Genomic DNA, 26,020 nt, shown 5'->3' with positions numbered 1-26,020 from the left:
CACCATACGGCTTTATGGCAAGATTTGAACGATTCTAACACGGCGATACACAGGTTTATCACAATAAATGACAATATCATACAAAAGTCACTTTAGTTCGGGAGCTCAATTGAAAAAGTAAACAGTAAACAGAAATTATTTTCAGAAGACTAATTCCTACTTCATTTTTTTATATTCAAAATCATTTTGATAGTTTCTTATGAAACTCGAACTTCTTGAGATATGTTCCCTTTTAGATGCTGTTGAAAAGCTATTAAAGAATGCTAAAAACACGGTGTAATTAAACATGTTTTCGATGGTCGTTTAGATGGATGTTTTGACAGTCTTTTAAAACAGAAAATTGGGATGGTATGCAAAAGGTATTTCAGTATCATTTGTGACCGAAATGCCAGAGCATTTGTAGTTGTCGGTGTGACCGTCACCTACAACTGGTCTTGGCACGCTAGCAGAAGGGAGTCAAACTAGGGAAGCACGGTATACAGTATATGGTTTATGCAGTGGACGACATAAATTTGGCCTATGGTATGGATTTGGATACTTCCGACCAATCGCAATAACGCTCGATGATGACGTCATCGTATCTGCCTCAGCGTGAAAATGGCTTTATGCACGTCTGACCAACGGAGTTGGAGGAGCCGCCAGTTGTACGTTCGTCTACATCTCCTCCCTGCTTTTCCAGCTGCTCAGGAACTGCTGGGGGAATGCTAAGCTAACTTGTTCCGCACCAGCTAGCAGCTGAACTAGCTAGCTAACGTGGCTAAACACGGTCTATAGCAGCAAATAAGCTACACTTCTGACAAGTATCGTTATCACTAAATGAGGAGAGCTTATCATTCGACACGCTGAGCAAGAACAGAGACGATATTGTGACAATTCATGCGTGTGTGTACTAGAAGTCTTATGTGATGGAACCAATGAGCTTAATGCCATTCAGTCAGCCACCCTGGTCTGCGGGTCTGCCGAAGCGTGCCTTCAAATCCTATTGCGTGGTCGCCGTAGGCCGCGGCCTGTCCTTGCCAAGGCCAGCGCCGACCCGGAAAAGAAGTAAACCCTTTACGGGCGCTGTCGCTTTCACCGCACGCACACACACACACACACACACACGCTAATCCTATTTGATCGAAGCAATATCTTAATGACAGATGATGTGGCCTCCTCTCAAGGGAGGTCTGTCCTCAGTCAACGTAATCACGCTCACTACTTCCTTTCAAGACATTTTCTATCGAAAGCAGAGAAGCAGGCAGGCAATTCGACTCATACCTTCTATTGTCTTGGCTGTGAAATGGCCGCTTCAAACCAAAATGGAAGACCTGTGTTATTTCAGGCATGGGTTCTTTTTTTGTGGGTCCACTCCAGACAGACATGCCTACCAAATAATCATGTTGCTAAGTGTCACCGGCTTTAGAGGCAGAATTTTCTTAGAATGACCCTTGGAAATGGCCAAAAAGACCCTAAAATTGCACTTCAAACCAAAATAGCAAACTTCCTGTGTCTTGATGGTCATGGGTTTTTGAGACTTTTCTTGTACATTTACTCATGATTGACATGCCTGCCAAATTTCATCTTGCTGCGTGACACTGGCTTCGGGGACTGAATTTTCTTCGAAGGGCCCGTGGAAATGGCTAAAGGGGCAGACTTGTCTTTTCTGCCTTGGGTTCTTAAGACTTTTTTGTGGGTTTACTCTTGATAAGAACGTTTATTTTTATTTTTAGCGCTAGCGTTGCATTGACTGTCATGTGTTGTCTCTGGTCTCTGGCAAGTGATACTGCACGGAGACTGGACAATGTGTTGGGTTCCGACGTAACGCCTTTGGAGGCCCATTAAATCCAGAGACTGTTTTTTTCCAGCTGAGTCTCAGCAGTCCGTGACGGCGGTAAAAAAAAAGCAGCTGTGTTGGCGGGGCTGAAGACGAGTGAACAAATAGCCGAACGCATCTTCGCCCATAAAGAAGCTCGCGCCACAACCCAATAAGGCGGCTGACGCTGATGAATGTGACCGGGGACGGCCAGGCGACCCTGGCCGGCGCACGCTCGAAATGAAACCGCGGGGATATAAAATAGGCCATTATCATCGAGATGGTGACGGCCAGACAGACGGCGTGGCCGAGATGGATGGACGGACAAAGTGACTGCAAAAGGAGCTTGAGTGGGAAGCCGAGATTAAGAGGCTGATAAAACAGGAGGAGAGATGACCTCAGAATCCCTCCTGAGCGCAGTGAACATGTCATAGAAAACCTTAGACCAGCCGTTCTCCAACTGGGATCCGGGGATACCCGGGCGTCGGTGGGCTGTAACTCGGGGGTCCGCAAAAAAAAATTTACAATCAATTGTTGTGTCATTAAAAAAATGCCCCAAAAACAAGCATAACAATCCATTTACTCCACCTTACCTTAGCTTTGGGCCAATTAAAAGATCTGATTATGGTACATAAATCTGACTCATAAGTCTGGTCACTCTTATCTCAATACACCACTGTAATACCATTGTTTCTTTTTACAGTGATTCTATATCTCTTTCTGTCGAATCGTAAAGAGTCTTGTTGACTCACCGGCAGAGACATCGGCGGGGTGGCGGGCGAGGGTAGGCTCCGGGCGGGCGACTGGTTCGGCCGGTGCGACGGCGGCGATTGCGGCGGCGCCGAGGAGCAGGCGGAACCCGGCGACGGCACAGAGGACTGCTGCTGACCGGGCGGGGTCATGTGATGATGGTGGGACGACACTTGGTTGTGCGCGTGTTGGTGGTGATGGTGTTGTTGGTGTTGTTGCTGCTGCTGTTGCTGCTGCTGCTGCTGCTGGTGGTGGTGGTGCATCTGTTGGAGCTGCTGCAGGTGTTGGAGTTGGGAGTTGAGGGTTGAGGTAGCTGTTGATAAAACAACAAGTCGAATCAACACACGACAACTTGAGGCGTTGGCTTTATTTGCACAAGCCCACACCTGTGATTGACATGCATGAACGCATGGAAATGTGGGATGTAAGCGACCAGAGGCACATGTAAATTGTGCGGGGCCACAACAAGGTCCTCCGGGGTTTTGAGTGGCTCAATTGAGTTTGGAAGGACAAAGATGAAATAAATGCTCTCTGCCAAGTCAAAAGTCGTCATTGTCACTCGGAGGATGGGCACGATATTCCCGTTTAATGGCTCAAATCACACCAGGGGGAAAAAAAAAAAGAGAGAGGCATCAATCTCCTCGCAAAGACTTCAGGAACATTAACTAATTGGATCCAATAATAGCGCCCTGTTTGAACCCCATTTAAATGCTGTTTAAAAAAAAAAAAAAAAAAAAAAAAAAAAAGAAACAGGAAGGGATGAAGCCACATCAAGGAATGGAGTTATTAGAGCTAAAAAATTTCTGCCAGTAATGGCGCTATGATTCCTTCAAGGCGGGACCCGTCATCATGCAGAAAAAAGTTTGGTCAAGTTTTGACCTTGTGGAGTTATTAGTTTCGCCTTTTACTGCGAGTTGTCAAGTTCGCCAGCATTCTCCACTCATACACAATGATGAGAAGTGAAATTACTCATAATTTATCTTCACCCATCTGTCTGGTCTACATGATTCAAATCTGGTCGCAATCAAACAAAAGATCTAGAAAAAGTCCATATTTGAAGGACCTCAGTAAGTTACCAGAACGAAGTCGACTGCAAACCAAAATGGCAGACTTCCTGTGTCTGTTCTGGCATGGGTTGAGTCTTTTTTTGTGAGTTCACTCATGACAGACACATGCCTACCAAATTGCATGTTGCTGAGTGACACTGGGTTCGGGGACTGAATTGTATTGAGAAAGATCCCTGCAAACGACCAAAATGCAGCTTCAAACCAAAAGACAGTCATGGGGTTTGGAGAGTTTTTTGTGACTCCATTCATGCTAGACAAGTCGACCAAATTGTATGTCCCTAAATGAAACAGTCTTCGGGGCCTGAATTTTCGTAAATGCCCAGGGGAGCTAACTCAGTCCTGCGATTCCTCCCAAATGGAAACTTGCTTGCTTGAACGTATGAGTCCCTTCAAACCAAAATGGTAGACTTCCTGTGTCTTTTCGGGCATGGCGTCGTCAGACTTTTTCGTGGGTCTACTGTTGATACACATGCCTACCGAATTTCATGTGGCTAAGTGAAACTGGCTTCAAGAGCTGAATTTTCCCCAAAAAAAAAAAAAAAAAAAAAAGTCCAGACGCTAGTGAGGCCATTCTCCCAACCAAATGTACATTTTCACCAGGATGAACACGGCTGCAACATTACGAGCAAACCCTAAAAATGGCGGGTCTTAAAAAGTGCCCTAAAAATACCACAAGAAAGCCACGACGATGACTTGAAAACTTCAAACCAACCCCCCACAGTCGCACACACGCAGGACAGCCACTTTCCTGCCGCAGTGACAAAATGTTGAGCTCTACTTATAAGACGGAATACGAAAGCAGAACACAAAAGTGCGGTTCGACGCCGCGTCTGTCAGAAAATTATCGAAAGCGCAGGCGAGATCAAAGGCGACTAGAGAATGTCCTCCGGCGTGGACCATTACGGCGAGAAACAAGCGGCATAACAACAGAGGATGAGGCAAAAGCAAACAAATACATAGGGAATATGGAAGAAGCCCCATGTGGCCTTATTACCAGAGCCGCGCTGCAGGTAACTATATTCTTTAACACCAGTGCTTTATAAACGCTGTCATCTTGTTAAGACTGTCAGGACCACTGACCCGCTGCCGTTCCTCTCTAAGTGGGCGACGGGCACGTCGGTGTTCTCCTTTTTGATTGCGTGGCTGCGGCACGTAATCCACAGACGGGCTCGTCTGGGCTAATTGTTTGCGCCGCGGCTTTGCTCGAATGATGGAGTGAGGGCCAAAGAGACGCCTCGCCGGCGAGCTCATTATATCGCACGAGTGTCTCTCTTCCGTACTCACGGGTTCTTCTTCTGACTGAGGGTCCCCGTTTCGCTGTCGACACAATTCAGCGACTCTATGTTAATGTTTATAACGAGGCCCGCGTAACGTGTGGAGTCATCTCGGAGCTTCGCAGAAAAGACCTCAAGTAAACTAACTCTTGGAAGTCAATGATCTCTGGACATATGATCGCACTAGAACCACCAACACATTCGGTCGTTGAATTACAAGAAAATTCAGTGAACCCTCACTATTTGCTGGATTACAGACCAAGCCTCGACTCGTTCAGAAAAAAATAGCAAGAATTAAGACACCCTATATTCAGATTCCAAAACATTTATTCATCCCAGCGGGGAAACGCTCTAGTAAACGTTTTAAACCTCCTCTCCAGGTGCCTACCGTGCTGTTACACTCCTCGAGACTGCTACTTTGGAACTTGTACTGTTATCTTAGTTAATACATCGAGGACAGCGAATCCAGAATCTCACAAAGTGCCAGACTCATAACTTGACATCACGGACATGTCAGCCCTACTCATTTAGAGGAAAAGGTTACCTCAGTTTTTAGCCGACAAGAGTGCCGAAGGGTCGCATTAAGCACTACTTTCACACATAACGTACCACTGGATTCAATTCATTTGTTTCATCGTGTTCAAAGAAACCACACATTGATGTACTTTCTCACAATCCAAGGCCGACTTGCGTGACAAAAATTGATAATTAGAAGCTTTTCATGAGACCATTATTAGATATCACCTCAAGGAAAATGACATCAGTTCTGTAAACCTTGGAAATAGAAGTGATGTGACTGAATGGGAGCGTTCTTGTATTGTGTGTGATCAATAAACCTAACGGACTTCACTTAAAGACACACAGAGAAAGAGTTTTTAGTGGCTTCTATTGGTCTGCTGTCTATGGCTACAGTACGTCAATAGCTGCGTTGAATTAAGTTTTCTGCAAATAAAGAGTCCGTCCCTCGAGCTAAAGCTACCACTGCCACCTTGCCGCTAATGACTCCGGCGGAGATAAGGCAATTTAGACCGTGCCGGTTCGGGATCGTTACGGCGGTGGTCAAAAGGAAGGTCATTTTTTTACTCAGAGGATTAGCGAGGAGCAGGTCGCTCAAGTGGATAACGTCGCAGTTCGTGTGCACTGATGTCTTTTAGCGTTCTCTGTTAGCCCTTGCCACAGCGCTAGTCACCGCTCTACTTGCGCAACACAATCCTGCTACATGTGATCAGAGCACAGTGAAGCAGCATGTGGCTCATTAGCCATTGGTAATTTGAACGCCCTGCTCCAAGAAAGCGAAAACAATTGCATGTTTGCCATCACGAGGCAGCTAAATTTTCTTTTTCTAGCTGTAGAACAGCTTGTGTTCTGCATTCCGTGGTCGCTCTGTACAAATGTCTTCCCCTTCCGGCAAGGAATAAACGAGAAAGACAACTTTTGGTATTTCCTATTGATTATGACAGTAATAACGTTACATTTAAAGGTGACATTAAATTATACTTCTCAATTTGCAATATTTGTGGATGTGTCTTTTCCAACAAAGACTTTGCTCAGGTCTTTATGTAAAATGTAAATGTTAATGTCAAATGAAATGTTTTAAAATAAAAAAATCTGATTCCCGATTTTAATCCATCCCCCCCATCTCATAGACAAATAAACTCGGTTTAATTGATGAAACCCCTGAATCGTATGAAGTGAAACACAAAAGTGATTTTGTGTTTTCGTGAGTCACTGCACTAATATTGACCTTTTCTGAGTTGCACGTCACATCTGGGTTGCATGGAGCTGACCGACTTGTCTCACAAGTCTAGCACAGGACCGACTGGACCACTTTCCGCAATTCCAATACCAATTCCAACACAATTCCGCGAAGTATTAAGTATGAGTCCTTCCGAGGCAGAAGTGCAATTGTAATATTATTTAAGGATCACTCAGGATGTTTCGAGAGTAACTCTTGTGGCTTGTATTCATAATCATTTTATTGTTGGGGAGGTAAAGCATGTCAAATGATCTCATCTCTCGCCAAGGATATGTTACGCAAACAAGACTCGATAATGCCACGCTTTTTTTGTTTAATAATGCTGCCTGGCTCAAGGACCTCTTTGGGCGGTGTGGTTCGAGGAACAGTGTTGGTGGGGGGAGGTTCCCAATGAAAATAAGATCTACTTTCATTCCAGTCTGATTTGCTTCTTTGGCGAAAGATATGAAAGGTGGGAGGAGGAGGTTAAAAGCTAAAAATCTTATTAACCAGCAATGACATGAAATTTCATACGAGAGGAGCTTTGAGGCCCTTGACAAACACAGAAAGCGGTCGTAGACATTTCAAGGTTTTTTTTTTTTGTTCCCCCCCCCAACAGATGTCTTCATCACGGAGATGGATTTTTAAAATATATCATGTAGGTTGCTTTTTGCCGTTCCGCCCATTCATAGTTTTTCTTCAATTCTGTGTTTATGATTGTGTGAAGCCAAAATCAGAATCACGATTAAATTTCAAGGAAATCACTCAGGTGTAGATTTGACAGATCTTTGTGGATTTAGACCACTATTGCATTAAACCTCTCTCTAGTCCCTGTTTAGTTGTTTCCTGGTCATTTATACAGTATGATACTGACCAGCATCCAACCTATGCAACTGAAAATGATGACAGAACCTCCGTTGTGGATAACTGCCATTATATGTCATCGAAATCAGAACATTTGGCAAAATGTCAGAATGTGAGATAAACCACAATTTCTGTAAAAGCAAGTATCCAGAAAAAGCCACACGACCACTGCCCAGCAAAATGACAACATGGATTGAGCCCACTCTTGTTCTCAGTACCTTATGGTTCTATAATATTGTTTATTTTATGACGTTTCTTTTCTCTCTCTCAACAAATGAATTCACCAATTATCTAATCGCAAAATGAATAAAAGAACTATGTAAAACGTGAATAAATGCACTTAAATTGACCCATTTTAGGGGAAGAAAACGGCTAAATGAATGCACCAAATATGACAAGACTATACAAGACAAGAAGAAAAATGCATTTCTGTCTAATAATAGCTGATGGCCTTCTCGTTCTCTTCTTGGCATCTGGAAGCAGGGATGTCGCAGAGTTATTTCAAGGAATATGTTGACAAAATGTAATACAATGCTGCCCAGTGAGGGGTCCCATGCGTTTGCCCTCGGACCCCCCTCCTCCACCCGAGCCCCAACACACCTTGCAGCGTCTTAAGGCAGAGCCCGTCCGCCTGGCGGGACAGGGCAGGGCCGGGTTATTAAGCGTGCGTTCGCGCGCCCATCGAGCGTCGTCAGACCAAAAGCACGCAGGCCCCGAGTAAAAGCCTCATGCAAAATTTATGTTCATGCGGCTGTTTCAGTGGGTGGAAAAATCAATATTGGGGGGTGTGATGCACAGAGATGACTGAGTGCTCTCTGGACTGACAGTAAAAGCCTGGAGAGATTGAGGGTCTGCGTTTAGCGCTCTGGAAAAGGAGTTGCCCTGACAATGTAGTTCACCTCAAATTGGAATTCTATTGTGGATTACGTTGAGAAGGGATGCCCAAACTTTCTCCACTGAGGGCCACGTACAGAAAAATGGAAGGAAGAAGGGGGGCACTTCACATTGCTTAAAAAGCAATTTGATAAATTCACTATCGGTCAACAGAAGATAAGCAGCGTATTCGTACAGACGTGCATAACGAGACGAATCAAAAGGCAATGCGGCAGATGAGGAGGACATCGTACGGCTTTTGTTCTGCTGCGAGCTTACATATGCTTTTGATAGCATCCACGGCAGCGCATGCCCACACAGTACATTTGGGGAAGAAGCAGAGAAAAGGATGAAATGAGCTCAAACAACGGGATTTGCTTTCCATTCTTCTGCCTCCAATCTCGCCCCCTTAATTATTCCCTTTGCTCGGCGTCTGAGGGCGCGTGTAAGCACTTTCACAGCAGCGCCACGTGCCCGCCAGCGCTGTACACTGACGTGAAGCCTCGCGAGTGACACACACAAGCGGCCTCTTGTGATTATTAATGCTCTTTAATACAACACAGAGCCGTTCGCACGACGGAGGGAACGGCTTTCCAAATGCAACGGAGTTAAAGCGGGGAGCGGCGACGGACGGCCCCGCGCGCTCGCTTTTCAATGGCCAATCCTGAAAATTAGCTCAACCAAATTGGAGATTTCCTGTTCAATTTGGGGCAGGGGTCCTTGAGACTTTTTCGTGCGTCCTGTTCGGATACATGTCCACCCAATTTCATGTTGATTGGTGAAACTGGTGTCGGGGGCAAATGTTTTCAAACTTTCCAAGGAGTCCATCAAAAGTACCAGCCTTGGAATTCGCACAAAGTGGACGACTTCCTGTTCAATTTCAGGCATAGGTACTTGTGAGTTTTTCATGCATCTGGTTATGATAGACATGTCCACCTAATTTCATGTTGAGTGGTGAAAGTGGTGTCAGGGGCTAATTTTTTTCTTACTTGCCAAGGAGTCCATCAGAGTAGGAGCTCTGGGATTCCCCCAAAATGGCCGACTTCCCGTTTAATATTGACCATGGGCACTTGAGACTTTGTCTAGTGTCATGCCACTAAATTTCATTCAGAAGACCTCCAGAGAGGCAAGTGAGAGAAAGAATAAACAGCGGTTCCACGAGGCTGATGAGTCTGCATAAACAGCTCTTATGCCAAGACACGACCGGGTAATGTTTCGTCGACGCCAGCGCGCCAAAATGCACTTTAATGGATTCTCTGCGGATCCCGATAGGGATCCTTTAGTCGCCCCCCTTGCTGCATGCCATATGAGCCCCACAGAGTATGATGAATGAAGCGGCGTGCTACTTATGCGCTTTATCGTGCTCGCTGACTAGCAACAGGTTCAGCAAAGGGCAGCGGCGGTAAATGAAATCCCGCGCCCGGGACAATACATCACCGGAACTTACGAGGTACGGGTTGTATGCATCAGACCCATTTTATTTCCACCCCGGATGATCTGCGTCTTTTATCCAGACGTGCGAGGGCTAATTTCACAGCGAGAGCCAACCGAACACGACCAATGCTAAAACGTCGTGTACGTACACACACACGCACACACACACACACACGCGCGCGCGCGTACGTACACGCCGACAATCGGGCCAAAGTGGATCTTTTTTCCCCTCCCTCGCCATCAAAGTCCACAAAGGCCTAATTGTTAGATGTTCCTAAAAGATTATTCTGAGGGATTATCCTGTGGTTTGGGTGTGTTAAAATGAATTTTTTTTTTTTTTTGCCCCCTCCACAATCTGCTTGGACAGACGATCTGAATTTCAGCATTTTATCCTCTTATGATCAATGTCAGCAAAGGCCCGACTATCGGATGTCTCTAAAAACAATCCTCCTGTGGTCCAAACTGTTGTTATGCGAATACACGGTTTTAAAAATTGAACAGGTTTAACAGAGAAATCTCTCTTAACACTTCCCGCAACACAGGATAATCATTTAGGATAATCTTTCAAAGACATCCAACAATGTGGCTTTTGCTGATTTCGATGCTATAATTCGCCCCGATTATCAGTATGTTGGTACCCCGCGATACATATCGAATGGGTTTTTACATTTAACATTTAACATGGGGTGGAAAGATCCCTGCTAACACACCCAACGCCGCAGGATAATCTTTCAGAGATATCCGATAATCCCATTTTTTCTGACTTTGATCGCAACGGAGAGAAAATGCTCCAATCCGGTGCGTGTGTAGCCCGCTAAAGTTGACTTTGTCAACGTGAATTAATTTGGGAAGAATCAAAGCCAAGAAAGAAAGACCAAGAAAAACCCAGGAGATGACTTAGTAGTCTTGTCGTGACGCCATCTCGGATGCAGAAATAGCGCCTGTGGGACCGTCGCACATCTCGCGGGACCTTTTAAGCCGCGCTGATACCGATAAAAGCCCCCATCCCACCCCCTCCCTCCAACCAGTCCCACCCCATTAATTAAGGTAATGACGCCCCGGTCGGCAATTAGTAACCGCAGACGGCTTTTAGCGATGGGGTTGGGTTCCGATGCCGTCTGCTGGCAGACGTGGCCACGGACTCCTCATGAAACCGGAGAAGGAGGATCCAAAATGACCTCTTCAGAGCCACTCATTCGAGTTTTCTCCCCCGGAAATCCATACGCGGCCACCATATAGGAAGTGTTCAATGCCAGAGCCTATTGATCAAAATTACAAACATTTGTGTTGAGTGTAAGTAGTATTGACCGGCACATAATATGACATCGATTGGCTTGTTTTATTAAGATGGAGCCTAAAGATTGCGTTAGGCTCCAGTGCATTCGTATCATTTGCATTGAATGTTAAGCTAATTGTAGCTTTGTGAACGCCAACAACAAAATCGTGAAGTCTGTGTGTCCAAATGAGAAGGTAGTAGGTAAAAAAAACAAAACAAAAAAACATTATTATACATTATTTGTTGGACATGTCATGAATGCTATATTCTGCACACACACAAAAGAGCTAAAATGATGTTTTTACTATATTGTACTATTGAAAAAATACGCATTCAGAGGGGTCAGTGTTTAATATTTGTATAAGATGAATTGTAGTGAAGAAAATCTGATTATTATCTTCTTTTTTATTTATTTACTTTTTTCTCGACAGAAAAAGGTATACGATTGTATACTATTTGAAACCACCGGCGATAAGAATATTACCATTAACATTACAAGTCATGCAGAACTCGAATGAATGCGAAATGTCAGCCAGGCAGGAATTCTGGTTTCGCGGGATTAGCATCTCCCGCTACCCGCTCCCCACCGCTGCACCTTGTCTAATATTTCATTTACAACATTTCATAGGTTCATTTTCCCCTCGCTGACCATGTAAATCACAAATCAATTCTCATTTGCGATGCTTGACTACGTACGCCGGCCACGGCCGAAAGCTCGCACGTCGCGGACCTTTAGCGGGGCCGACCGAGAGACTTTGGCGGGAACGAGTGAGATGTAATTTCAACAAAACATCTCCAGGGGCACTTGGCAAAGGCGGGGAAATAGCAGGCCAACTTGATGGCAGCGACGCATTCTCTACAAAACAAGCGGACAAAATCCATGTCCATGGACAAGGGCAATAAGTGGATTGCCGTATAATCGTCAAGGCTCAGGAGAATTTAGTCGAGAATCGTACGAAACGTTGAAGCAAGCGAACCTCGGTACTGCACGAGTCGCTCAACTATTCTCCAGGCTTTACACGATGACGTAAAACAATAGTTTCTGCCCCCCAAAATTTTCAAACGAATATTTTATTTATTTTTATTTTTTTTTAAGAATGGAAAAAGTCGATATCAACATCGATATCAGCGTTTTTCCTCCCCTCTGCGCTACTATTCAGCGCTCGGGCAGCTGTGTCCTGCAGCATGGCGCAACCACAGTGACGATCACGCTTGTTACTATATTTTAAGAAACGATGCATTGCTGTATAGAACATTCATGTTCCTGTCAACATCTCCAAAAAGACCTTCACCCACTTATGTCGTTACTATTCGGCACTCGGGTAGCAGTTTCTTGTAGAATCGCCGAGCCACAGTGACAGACATTATATTATAATGACGCCATATTTGATAACAATATTGTCTGTATCAACATCTACGAAATACTTCAACCTCTCTAGTTTCTATTCGGCGCTCGGGCAAGTGTTATTTTGCCAACTTTCAAAAAGTTCAGCACTAAATATTTTCATAAATGTATATATTTGTATTTATTTATTCCGTTTTGACTTCATGTGTGACTTCAACCTAATTACGGAGCTGTTCGGGCCGTCGTGCCACCATCCACAGCAAGCAAACCCAAGGGAAGACGTCCTACGCACAAACGCCTGGGGATACGTGCCGTTAAACATAATGCGGCACAATCAAGCGCGCAATTACGCCACATATGTACGACAAATCATTAGCACGTCTGCAACAAGTGACGCGGCGTCGGCGGCGAGCGCTTCAAACAGATGTGCCGGAGTAATTCTTCAGTTTCGGGGGCCGGGGGGGGGGGGGGGGGGGGGGGGGGGGGGGGGGGGGGGGGGATGTGTGTTTGCATTATGCCGTGCATGAGCCACAGTGTAAATGTGCTTGTTTGATTGCAACCCCCTCACGTCTCCTCTGCTCACTTTGATTGGGAACCGGCACAAAGGCAGCTTGTCGTCGAAGGCAAACAATAAACTAGTGGCGGATATCGGGCGGCGAGAAGGGAGGGCGCGCGGCGCGTACGCCGCTCGCAGCACCTCTCACTCTCAATTATTTGGCTGCTGTCACAACAAATCAATCAAATTACCGCTCGGAGGACTGTGTGCAGCTGCTCCTATCGCGCCGCTAGTCGCATTAGCTTTGAAATGTATGAGCTCTACATTTTATCACTATTATTTATTTAATGCCGAGTGCTCCCCCTTTCTCTCGCTCTCTCCCGCTGTAGCGAGTCGTGGTTCGAGCGCCGCAGAGTTAAATCATTAAAAGGGGCGATGTGGTGGAGAACCCTGCAAATTAAGGTCGTGTGTGGAGAACGGATGGCTCGGGCCTCCATTGTGCTACGATGTTGAGGAAATATGGACTTTCATTTTCCTTCGTTACGGCGATAACAAACCGAAAAGAATGACTGCAACAACACCAATTCCAACCATTTTTTTGCTAAATCAATGAGTGAATGGCAACGGGGGCTGAGGAAGCTTTTTGCTACCATTTCAGTGGTTATGAAGTTCTCAAATAGCAACTGAAGGAACTTCACCCAGGAATTAGGGCGTTTTGGAGGATCACTGTGTGCTAAATTTGGTTCCAGGGTCGAGGCCACGGGTTCCAGAAACCGCAAGCGCCAAGAACTAAATCTTCCCAGTAAAGGCCATACTAAAAGAATGAAAGATATGACTGAACACATTTTCACTTAACTATACCAATAACAAAGCAAGGCACAAAGCCGTATGAAATCTCCTTGGAGGAGGTAGAGTGGAACCTCGAAACAGTCACCGTTTTATTTTCGGCCATTTATTGAACGCGGCAAACAGTCAAACACACGTACACAAAATGACAATCCTCGTGAGGATCTGCTGTAGGCCACAACTCACACCGAGACACTCGCGTGCAGACCAACCAGCCAATCAGAGTGCAGCTCCTGATGTTACTCACTAGGCCACGCCCCTTCAAGGCATAGATCCAACCCACAAATACGTCAATATGTACAGTAATTACTAACGATGTCGCGATCGCATTTTTTCCCCCACCCAAGTCCACGCCGAGTCACTTGATTCTGAGTATCGACCGATTCAGAGTGTGATCTGATACAATGAAAATAATTCACACTCGTTACATTTCTATTTGAAAGTAAGCCATTTAAATGTGTCGCAATGGCTAACCTGTCGCTCTTCAAACTCTGACGATGCCACGCGACGAGCTTCTTGACCCCCACCCCCCACCCCCCTCCCCCGGTGTGGTCAGTGCGGTATTGCAGACTTAGTTTAGTTTCTAGCACCGTTCAGCTTGCCCTGACTGTCGGCCGTGTAAGCAAAATGTTTCCACATCTCACTCTGTGGCTCTTTTTCCTTGATGAGATGCGGACGAGCGCGAAAGCTTGCGACCATTTCGAACGCAAGTTTGGGGACAAAGGCGCCGCCCAATACAGAGCATTGTGGCTGCAGGTACCACTGTAGTAAGCAATCAGGTAAGCGGGACGAGATGCTTCAAGCAATAGGCACCCGAGTTGGCGGCGTTGCACGCCGACACGTGTAACTATTGCAAAAACATCCGAGTCTTCCCTCCTGGGGGCTCGCCCTCAGGTGGCGTAATGAGCGGAGTGATTTCCCTCATTTGTAGCGCGCCGACAAGCCGCAACCTCTGAGCGACACCGCCGAGCGTTGGCATCAAAACGCCAGACGGGGCGGCGGGGCTTTGATTGGCAGGTGAGTGGGATGCCGACCTTTAAAACCGGGAAGCTCCCGAGTACAGAGGAGCAGCGGCGGCGCGCTCTCACCTCCGCCATGAGAACTTGCGCGGCTCTCTGATGTGATGCGCTGCAAATAAGGTGCCGTGTGCTTATTAAGAGCTTCCAAGCAAAGCGGGCGCCTTCGCATTAGCTGCGAGTGCGGAGAAGAGAAGTCGGCGGATGTAGACTTTTGTTGAGGCTTGCTTTGATGCAGCTAGTTTTACAAGCGCGTTAATCACCATTTGCTTGTTATAAAATCATGAGGAAAGTTGCCGTCGTAAAAAAACCAACAACAAAAAAAACAACCTCCTGTTTAAAAGTCGAGCACTCATGTATGTTTTAAAGTGGTAATGCTCCGGTGTGACGCAACCTACTTTTTCAGCTGCTGTGAAGTCAGACGGATTAGTGCGAGCTCTTGTCACAAAGGATAACTTTCTCCGTTGTTTAGTTTCACTGGGAGTCGTCCCCCCCTCTTCCACTCATATAAATCATTCTGACAAACAACCAATTTCTCTGCAAGTGTTTCCTCGTATTCGCATACAAACCAAGTTAAAGCTGCGAGCAGCGATGAACGGGTCCTGGCACCTCCCGATCGTCAAAGTTTCCCATCCGTCTTAACATACCTGCTTCTGATCAAGGCTCATTTGGGTGAATTCCACAGTACGAGCCCAAAAATGGCTGCCTCAAGGAAAAATGGCCAACTTCCTGTTCCATTTAAGACATGGGTCCTTTTTGTGTGTTGTGTTAGGATACCACATTTTGTGTCAATGGGTTAAAATGGTGTCAGGGGCTGATTTTCCCCAACTTTAAAGGCTCCACTTTCTTGGAATTCTCCTGAAATGGGATCTTCCATTCGAACGATAATGGACAACTTCCTGTGTAATTTGCGTGTCCTTGAGACTTTTTCGTGCAACCTGTCACTATAGACATGTCGACCAAATTTTGTATCCATGGGTGAAACTAGTGACGGCAGGCCAATTGTTTTGAGACTGGGACCTGAAATTTGCCAGAAATGGCTGCTTCAAACCAAAATGACGACTTCCTGTTTAATTTCAGGCATCGGTCCGTAAAGACTTTTTCATGCCACCTAACGGCCGATTTTTATCTTTGAACGTTTTAGGCCTACTTGCATGGAATTCACCTGAAATGGCCGCTTGGAACCAAAATGGACAACTTCCTGTTTAATTTCAGGTGTGGGCCCTTCAGACAGTTTTTGCGCATCCCGTTATAATAGATATGCCCACCCAATTTCATGTCACTGGGTGAAAGTGGTGTTGGGGAACAAATTTGAAAGATGAGCTCGTCATCCTTGTATCATCGTTATTGACAGCGGTCGCGATTTCTACCCCCGATTCATTCCCAGAATTGTAACGAGGGTAGAAGTCAGATGATTTTGAACCTTCCGGTATCTATCCAAGACAAGCAGCCTTATTAGCGGCCCATTAGCCGCCTCATTAGGCCATTGGCTCGGCCCCTCCCGCCGTCTCATTACACAGCCTCGCACTCGTCTGATCTGACGCTAATTAGGACTCAGCGTGAGCGTGCGTAAAGCACAGTGGGCCGCCGGCGCGTGCGATTAATCAAGCCCGGAGAGGGAGGGCGGGAGGGCAGAGTCGCAGTCGCCTGACAGAGGTGCTGTGCCAGCAGGCCTCATTCAAGCCCGGCCGTGATCGGGTCGGACAGCGACGAGCGGAGGAGCGCCGCGTGGCCGCAGGGGCCCGGACATAGTCAAGACATTTAGCTTCACTCGTGACTTGTGTCACTTTCTCTCGGCGGAGGTCCCTTCAACGCATCGCCTTCAGACAGGAGGACGTGCGAACCGAAGCTTAAAAAAACATCTTCCCTGTCCTTTTTATGGGGATGCCCTGTCTTTGGGCTGGGTGACATGGCCTTAAAATTAAACATTTGATTGATTTTCTCAAAGATTCGATGTGAATCGATGTTTTTTCCGGCTTCGCTTATAGAAAAGCAAATGACAATGACAACCCTTACACAGACGCATGGCACAACATAGGCAAGCAGTTCCTCAGGTCCAGAGTCAGCAGTTCATTTGCATCGCAAAAAAAAAAAGACCTGTCCAAATTCTGGACGGGGAAGACAGCTGGTTTGATAGAGATGTGAAAGAATCCATCTATGATGAACTTGAAAAGCTGCGGCCAAGCAGAGGAGCTTTGCGCCATCGCCTCTAGCCTGCTTACGACAATGTCCTGCCATCTTTTCCTCCAAGATGATCGCATTCCACGGGAAAGGGGGGCCACCAACGAGCTGTTTTGCCAATAGGTAGGTGAACGACCAGCTGGACGTTAACCGGCCACACCTGACGACAACAACAACAACAACAACAACAACAACCCGATTGTGACTACACCCACCGGAGACATAGAGTTAATAGGAAGACTCGACACTTACAATCTAGAATTTATGAAGCCTTTCGGATTAAAGGTCAAACGTGGTCAACTCGTCACTGCTGGGGTCGGAAAAGTCCCCGAGTTCTCAACACTGACTCTACTTTTGTGAAGTGGCTCTTCTTTGTTCGCAGCCATGTTGTTCGTGTAAGCAGTGCACATCAGCAAAGACATGCTTTGAACTACGGAGGCCACTAAGAAGAAAAAAAAAAAATAATCGTCTGAATTGAATTGTTAAAATTGTGTGATGATAAACATGAGAGGCATTAGTCACGGCGGTCTGACGCCCCTGACAATGTGTTTGTCAATCACTTCCAGGCCCCTGGAGGGCGGTCCCGGCGAGCTGAAATGTGAGTCAGAGCCATTATCATCCACGTGGAGGGATTTATTAAAAGCTCTGCCCGCGAGCCACGCTTGTTGTTATTTATGCATGTTTGTGTCCATTAGGCCGCCGCGTTTCCACACTCGAGGCACGCGTCCGGCCACTTTCTCCTCCCCTGCACTTTGTGCTGCACTGGCATTATTGTAATAGCCCCTCCCCAAAATAAAATAAACACACACACACACACACACACACACACACACACACACTGCTTTACATGCGGCCTGGACGTCTTTTGACATTAGTGCGCTGCGCTCATCCAAGATTCATGACAGACGTCCGTCCCCCCTCCGCCGTCCCATCCGTCCCTCAATCTAATGGTATAAAAGAGACAATGTTTTAAACATTAAAATGAAAACCATTTACAAGTATGATCAAAAGGGAACATTTGGACATTAAAGTTTAAAAGGCACACATAAGTACAGCCGCTGGATGGAAGGATGAGGAGATAAAAAAAAGGAACATTCAGAGAAAAGAGCCATAGAGTGCTTGTGCGCCGCGCTGCAAAACGGTGACCTGTAATTAATACGGTTTGTTCCTTAAGGCGAGTTGAGGATAGCCTGGCAAAGCCCTGAAGGGTTGTAACTAACTCGTAACTATTTGTAACTATTTTGATGAACGTAAAAAGGGACGAGAAAATGTTGCGTCTCCATCACAAGATCTAGAGAATTACAATCGCTCCTTACAGGGGATCACGTCCCATAAATAATTCCGCAAAAGAACAAAAAGTAAAAACACAGAGGAATGGCGCGGAGTAGGGGAAAGGCCTCTGCCAAGGCAGCAAATTGTACGAGTTTATCAAGAGCCACGTCCGTAAAATGAGTCATTTTCAAAGCTTGTTTGGTAACAGGTGAAATAAAGCAAATCCCATGAGGGGGAAAAAAACTCAAAAACTCAACTTGTTTTGAATAGTGTCATAGTCCTTTGCTTTTCTACGAGCGAAGGCGAAAAAAGATCTGTTGAAATTGGAAATCGGACTTTCGTGGAAACAAAAAAAAAAAGAAAAAAAGAGAGATTCTGTTTGAAGGCCATATCGCCCCACCCTCGGTCAGCTTCGGCATTTGAACAGGGAATTTTGCAATATTCTAAAGAAGGGGAAAGAGCAGTCCGACAATCTTATTCTTGCAAGAAATTGTTTACAGTTACTTGGAGCAGGACATACAAGAATAACCATGCGTTTTGATCCACATGCTGCTTCACCAAGACATGATTACCTGATCACGCGATGCAGCCAGTTCTGGTAAATTTCTATGACAGTATACTGACTAATTTAATTTGAAAAAATGAGAAACAGTAATATTAGCTATTCTTGCACGAAAGAGGAAACCTTGCATTGAGCAAAGATTCAGTTCTTCTTCTGTCAAGCATAGCAGCCTCGTGATCAGAAACATGCAACCGTTGACAGTATCTTTGAAGAGGACAGTTAGATACTGTGCCACATGCTGCTTCACCACGACACACCTTCACGGCCTTACCTTGCAGGTTCTGGAGGGGCAGCGTCATGATGCCCCCGGCAGCTGCCGCGGCCACCAGGCTCTGGAGGTTGGTGGCGGGCAGTGAGAGGACCAGGCCCTGCTGCCCGCCCAGGTGCCCGCCGGCGTTGAAGGGGATGAGGATGGGCTGGTTCACGCCCGCCCCGGCCCCGGACATCACGCCGCCCACCGCGTTGGCCAGCTGCTGGGCCACCAGCAGGGACTGGCGGGCCGCACAAAAGACAAGAATTCAAAAGTATTGTATCACTATGAAGACCAGGCCAGAAGTTCTGAATGGTACCACAAAACAATCAGGACCACTTTCTTGCACCCACCGTTTGGGGTACCAACCACAGTGGCACCGTTTGACACAATGCAGTTTGTTTGTGCGATAATGGAACCTTAAGGCTAAGGTATGTGCTTTCACCTACATGTGACCAGAACCTACGGTCCCATTCGTGTGACCATAAACTACGATACAAAATAAAATAAAACTGTGTTGTATGGTACGGGACATTTGACCTTTGCCACACATAATCGACTAGTATACGCACTATTAAATAGCATCGAGTGAAACTGGCAAAGTTATGAAACGCGTAGCGAAGGCACTAATCATCGTGTTTTGTTGCCATCGCGAATCGCTCGCTTCGCTGTGTCACGCGCCGACCGTCAAGCTGTTGCTCCTCGCCGAGATCAAATCTCAGAATTTCTCTCCGTGGCTTGTGATTTACGCTCCGTCCCGTTGAACAAATCCCCTCGTAGCGGAGTGAAAAGCGCCTGAAACACGGGGTGCTTAGCGGAGAAACGGAAAGGGAAAAAAAAAAAACTTGCTCGACTTGACTCTTGTGACGGCTCATACGGAAACATCATTCGCGTCTCGATCCCGTCGCCGTTCATTCATATTAGTTAAAGTGGAACAGTCAGAGCCATCGAGGAAAAGATATGTTATCACAAGGCAAAAGCTGTGAGAGGGGAAGATGTCTTCAAATGTATTTTCTGAGGAAGTGGTTCGGAAATACACCGAATCCTTTTACAACGGCAGCTTTGAGGGAGAAGGTTTGTGCGACGGCTGAGGGAATACGCGCGGGATGTTGGATTTATTTCATTCCGATAACGCAAGCGTGCAATTAAATGTCGGCGACGGAAGATTGCCACAAAGCGCAGATGAAGTGGTGCAAGTAGGTTGGCGGCAAACGTTTGAGGCCACCTCCAGCTTTGTTGCTTTCAAGAAACCCTTCAATTCGAGTTCGGATCTGGATAAAGATGCATATCGTCGCTGTCAGGCGGAAACCTCGCATCTGCAAATATCGTCAGTTTCATCTTTTGCCCCACAAATCAATACTATTGCTCTGTCCCCACGTCGTCTGCCCTTTTCACACTCTATTAACCGATTTCAAGCGTTGAAAAGAGCTTGAAAACAAATCTATCAACTCTCTCGAACTCAGAACTGTCGTCAAACGGCCTCTCCCCTCACTCCGCTGAGCCGTACGGCATAATCGGCGTCTCAAGATTTTAGACGATAGGTTAAATACATTTCGGTCAGCCTATTTTGTTAAAAATGAATCGCTTTCATGCTTCAGTGCAGAAGGAACTGGTCAGCCACAAAGTTAAGTTTGTGTGCAAATTCGTTTCTGCCTGTCACACTGTTCAGTTTAGTTATTTTGAGACATTTGGGAAGGTGATGTAACCACAGGCGCTTGCTTTTTATGTATCATGTAGTATGTTGACATTTTGGATATCCCGCCACCGTCTGTTGTTCAGCCTTGGCGGAGGTCGCCACCCCACTCAGTGACATCCCAGTTGTATGCACGGCACCTTCCGATTTTTCTGTACGTTGAAAAAGCTTGGAAGCCTTTACATGTACACACGCTCACCGTTACAATGCTGTTAGGGAAGCTCCGGCTGCTCTGCGTTAACATCAGCCCACCAGCTTTTCACTCCCATTGTCAGCTATCTGCCGATGTTTTCTGCGACCGGCGTACAATGCAGAGCGGGCCGACCGGTGCGAAGAGCCCGGCCGGCCTCGCCGCTCGCGGCTGACACCGGTGTCGCTGCGATAAAGCCGGCGAACGCGCCACTCGCGGCGCCAGGTCACGCGGCTTTAAAAGCAACAATAGCGACACTGAAGGACAAATGAATGCCTGTGAAAAGCTGCGAAGGGTTAACACACGTGCACATCACGGTGTTTGTTCTTTGCTTCGATAACTGACAAGACGCTTCTGAGAGCATTTCAAATGACGCGTGCCATTAGCTTTAAAAAAAACAAAACAAAACAACATTTATGATTATTCCAACAAAAAAGACAACCTGTTTGTTAGTCGCCGCGTGACAACGCTCGAATCTAGTGATTTTCAAGTCAATGTAATCCGGCGACGGGAGAGCGGCACGTGCGTGTAAATCAAAGACGCTCTTTGAACCTTTTTCCTCCGCGAGTCAAACAAAATGAGATTGCCGGGGCTCCGACGGCCAAAAGACGGGGAATAACATTAAAAGCAATGCCGCAATTATCACACGCGGGCCTGATTTATTTATCATCATCGGCGCTTTTTGGAGGAGCAGGCGTCAAAAGCGTGCGAGCCAACTCGGGTTATTATCTTCACAAGGAGCTTCTTAAGCGCTACATCTGCTCTTTATCCGATTACTCAATTTATCGATGGGATAATCGGTAGCATACTTGATTCGAAAGATAGTCAGCCCCTGACTATGTATCGTTTAATATGTTGATTAGTGTTTACTTGCATAATGTGTGCCCAATCAAACCACTTGCATAGTGATTCCGTAAACATAAACACAGTGATATCGGATAGGAACCACTGGAAATACACTGCAGAACCAGCGTTGTACAAAAAATTATATCGGAATTGGAGATTGGACTTCACAACTTCCGTACAACTTTAAAATAATGTTGAGATAATATGTGGTCGCTACTTTGTGGATTTCACGTACTGAAGGGGATGGTCCGGACCCTAACCCCCGTGATAAACGAGGGATTACTGGAGTTCAAATTAACTCCTTGGTCCTCACCTCTGTCTAGCCGCGCTGAACTGTAATGTATATTTCCTGGGCCCTTGCCTCGAATGTCCCTAAAATGCCATTTTGTTGGTTTTTTTTTGCGTCGCATTTGAAGAAGACCTACTTTGCAGAGGTAGAAATGTAACTGGCTGACATGTTTTGCAATAGATTTTCGCAGCCTCGCCCTCCACAAAGCAGCCGTACAGTCGCACTTGGCAGGGCTGACAGCTGAGTGATGACAAGTGGTCTCCTAGGGGGGGGGGGGGCAAGGACACACACGCGCCCACAAGCACACATATACAGACTCCACGTGGGACAGGGCGGTCGTCCTCTCTCGCCCGTCAGGGGTTGAGGAGGCTCCTCTGTCGGCCTGGCAGCTCTGGCACAGAGAAATTGCCCATAATGGTGCAGATAGCAGACGTTTGTCACCCTAACTGCGAGCGAGTGGCGGTGGTGAAGGGTGGGGCGGGGAAGAAGGCAAGGTGGCTTCGTGTTGGGTTAACTAGCAGTGGATAATGGTTGTTCCAACAATATCCTGCTCCGGAGCGGGGAATCTATCAACGGTATTGATCTGGCGAGAAGAGAATTGGGTACGGCGTGCAGGGGCGCCTTTGTTTCTCAAAAGTGTTTGCTTCACATAGGCCGGACTGACAGCATTAATATATTAGGGGCCGACTGTTGAGAGGTGCCCGCTGAGGCCCGCGCTCCCGACCGCTCGCATTTCTCCACTTGAATTCTTATCTTACTGCCAACGCCGAGGCAGCAGGTGGATGTGTGTAGACAGACGAGTGCTTTTAATTGACGTTGTTTGTCACAGTCGACACTCAGAATAGATGAACACAGCGGTTCCAAGAACCCAATTGCCATTTAGTGCCCATTTTTGGGACGAGTTCCATGCGACACATATCCAATATGACTGTGTTTACGTTGCTGGGACATGATGTGCAACAACCAACATCCATAGAAACCCAAATTGCACGTAAATAATGTCGAATATACAGTTAGTGTTGTCGTATGCTCTGTTTGCATGGGTTGCTACCGTTTGTGTTCAAATATACGTTGTGTAGAGGTTTAAGAACTGCTGCGATAGGAATGCGAATTTTGTTCAAATTAAAATGAACAATTGAATTTTTCAAAACAAAATCCAAATGTAATACTTCGTAACCATTTTTCGAAAAGGTGAAACTTTGCACGGCTCCTTGATTAGCTCACCGCGCCCCCGATCGTCCCATTGATTCCGATCCCATTTTTATCCCCATTTGGAAAAGGCCGGATTACCAATCCGAAGGTATCCGATTCCACACGTTTATTCCTATTTTTTGCTGCCATGACGCGTATCCAAACTGTGCCACGTGAGAGCAAAAAAAAAAAATATTGGTATTGTGTCACGTTCTGTCACTCTGGGAGAGAGAATGGCCTTATGTGTTTGTGTGGACACTAATGAGACAGACGTAATTAAACACCGTTGAGCCAGCGGGCAAATAAATCCGATCAGATAGGACAGTGGTTGATTTAGCGTTCGACGCAGGCCGCGGGCATCTCCGCTTCCCTGCATTGTCTCCTCGTTAGCGACACGGCTCCATTACACCTTAACGAATGACAGAAAGCTTAATTCCTTCACGTCGTAGCCATCGATTATTCACGACGCCGCATTGACAGGGGGCGTCCAGTGGAAGTAATTCGTTAAATACAGTATAAGCTGCTGTCCGGAGAACATGGTGCCAATGGGAATTTTGTACTAAAAGTACTGTTTTAACGGAAAGCATATGTATTTTGGCTGTTCAATGAAAAGTATGGCAACAACAGAAAAATGTGGATTCAAAGGAAAAAAGAGCAAAATATGGAGATACTTGGCTATTAGTGGTCTGCAACAAAATTTTGGGAGTTCTTTGGGGGGGGGGGAGCACATAAATCCAAATTTTTGTATATTTCATCTACTTTTCTTTTACATTTAGGAACAAAAAATATACCTTGTGGAATAAAAAAAAAAATGTTCAAGATCATTTGAAAAACAATCCAAACGTTTTTAAAAGAAATCTGAATCAATCAAACCAAATGAGAGAAAATGTTTTTGGGATCAAAAGAAAACATTTGGAGACACATGCTTTTTATTGATTAAACAAAAATATTTTGGGACAATTTGAAAACAGGTACAACATATAAATGTTTAGCAACAGAATAACAAAAGAAATGTGCCTTCTTTTTGGATGAAAAGAAAAAGATACATTTGGAAATGCATGCTTTTACTGGACAGCAACAATAAGTCCACTTAAATGTTTGTGAGACTTGAAAAAACTACATTTTGAAATGCATCCTTTTTAGCTGGACGAAATTTTAAAGTTGGAACCCGTCAATCAAAGGCACCCTATAACAGAACACATTTCCTTCACCCTAACACGCCAATTGACTCTTCTGATGCAACAATAAGACATTGTAGCCCATCAACAGATCAATTTAGGCGATGATAAAAAGGCATTCTTAAACAAAATGATGACTCACCTGTGGTCCCATGGCGGGGTACCCCGGGTGAGACTGGCCCACTTGACTCTGCTCGGAGGGACTGCTGCTGAGGTCAGACTGGACTGAACTGTCGCGGGCCCCTGCCACGTCCCATGTAGAGTTAAAAAAAAGAAAAAGTGAGAAGACATGAGCGCGTGTGTGTGGTAGGGGGCAGACAGACAGGCTAAGCCAGGGAAAAGGTGACGAGGGGCGGGAGGGTGGAATTTGTATTTAAGCGTTTCATCAATAACCGCCGCGGTGCTGAATAAATTACAGAGCGTCGGCGAGGGCTCATTGACGGCGGACCGCGCGTGCCGGCGGGTCCCCGATGGCCTAGTTTAGTGCCGAGAGATAGAGCCGCGGCGCAAGTGGCGGGGCCATATTATTCAGCCATTTACATCAGTGAGTATCACTCATCTGATCCCGCTCCCCCTCCCCTGCGCTCGCCGCACTCGTGGCCTGCAGCGAGGCGGACGCAATTAGACCTGTTTGCAACGAGGGCGGAGACGGGGGGACGCCGGATGAGCATGGCTGCGGGCGAAGGGGGAGTATCATAGCGAAGCCTCGCCTCAGCAAGGCGCGCAATGTGGCACGCGTTCAAGGCCCCTCTGACTTTCGCTTTCACCAATTGCGGCTACGGTTAACTTGCTGACTCTTCCTGTAAAACCTTTTACGAAATTGTTAAAGCAAACTGGCGAACGGAACATCACTCAAAGGCCTACTTGGGAACTATGGGCAAATCCATGTCGCGCTTCGCATTTCCAGAAAACACCTTTGAGGAAAAACTCCCAGAAAACTCTGGGCTCATCGATGCACCAGCATTGCGGAAATCTGACATCACTAAGGATGTCTACTTGAAATAATTCCTTACATGTCCATTGCATGCTGTTGAGTATTTGTTTTAATCCATTTATGACTGGGATCACACAAGGGATTTAGTACATTTTTCGATGAAGTCCTTTACAATAAATAGTACAAACAGTACATTATTTGGCGTTGGCTGTCTACGTAAAAAAATTATAGTGATATAATGTAAGACTTTTTTTTTTTTTTTTTTTTTTTACATTTTGTACAGTTTCCCACTAAATAGCGCTGCAAAACAACATTGGCTTGTTAAGCCATAAAACTGTTTTGAGAAAAACACTCCAGGAAATGGGAAAGTCCGCAACCTACGAACTTTGGGCACATCGATTTACAGTAATTGGAGCTCATTAGAACTGCCATGAAAAAAAATGCGATTAGAGTGGGATTGGGTAAAAAAAAAAAAAAAAAAAAGTATGTCGGCATTTCCGTGAAAAAGAAACAATAATATGTGACTCGGTCAAATTTGCGAATGCCCAACCACAAATATGCTGGGGTCCACTGTACAGGCATTGCCGAGATGATGAAATCTGATGTCATTAAGGATGTTTACTTGAACTAGTACCTTACATCTTACATATCCATCAAATACTG

The 26,020-nt window shown here is 46.0% G+C and overlaps 1 protein-coding gene across 1 annotated transcript in view; it reads right to left on the bottom strand.

Moving 5' to 3' along the window:
* pou6f2 (POU class 6 homeobox 2) overlaps positions 1 to 26,020 on the bottom strand; it is a 75,325-nt gene that overhangs the window by 30,549 nt on the left and 18,756 nt on the right. The window contains exons 3-5 of the mRNA XM_061666552.1: positions 24,566 to 24,666; positions 19,058 to 19,277; positions 2,558 to 2,858 (exon numbers count right to left, since the gene is read on the bottom strand). Of these exons, the coding sequence (XP_061522536.1) occupies positions 2,558 to 2,858; positions 19,058 to 19,277; positions 24,566 to 24,666 (622 nt within the window). The remainder of the gene's footprint in view (positions 1 to 2,557; positions 2,859 to 19,057; positions 19,278 to 24,565; positions 24,667 to 26,020) is intronic.

The sequence above is a fragment of the Phycodurus eques genome, chromosome 21, assembly GCF_024500275.1.
Source record: "Phycodurus eques isolate BA_2022a chromosome 21, UOR_Pequ_1.1, whole genome shotgun sequence".
Classification (NCBI taxonomy): domain Eukaryota; kingdom Metazoa; phylum Chordata; class Actinopteri; order Syngnathiformes; family Syngnathidae; genus Phycodurus; species Phycodurus eques.
Note: the sequence above shows the minus strand (reverse complement) of the source record. Positions and strands in the feature narration are given on the sequence as shown.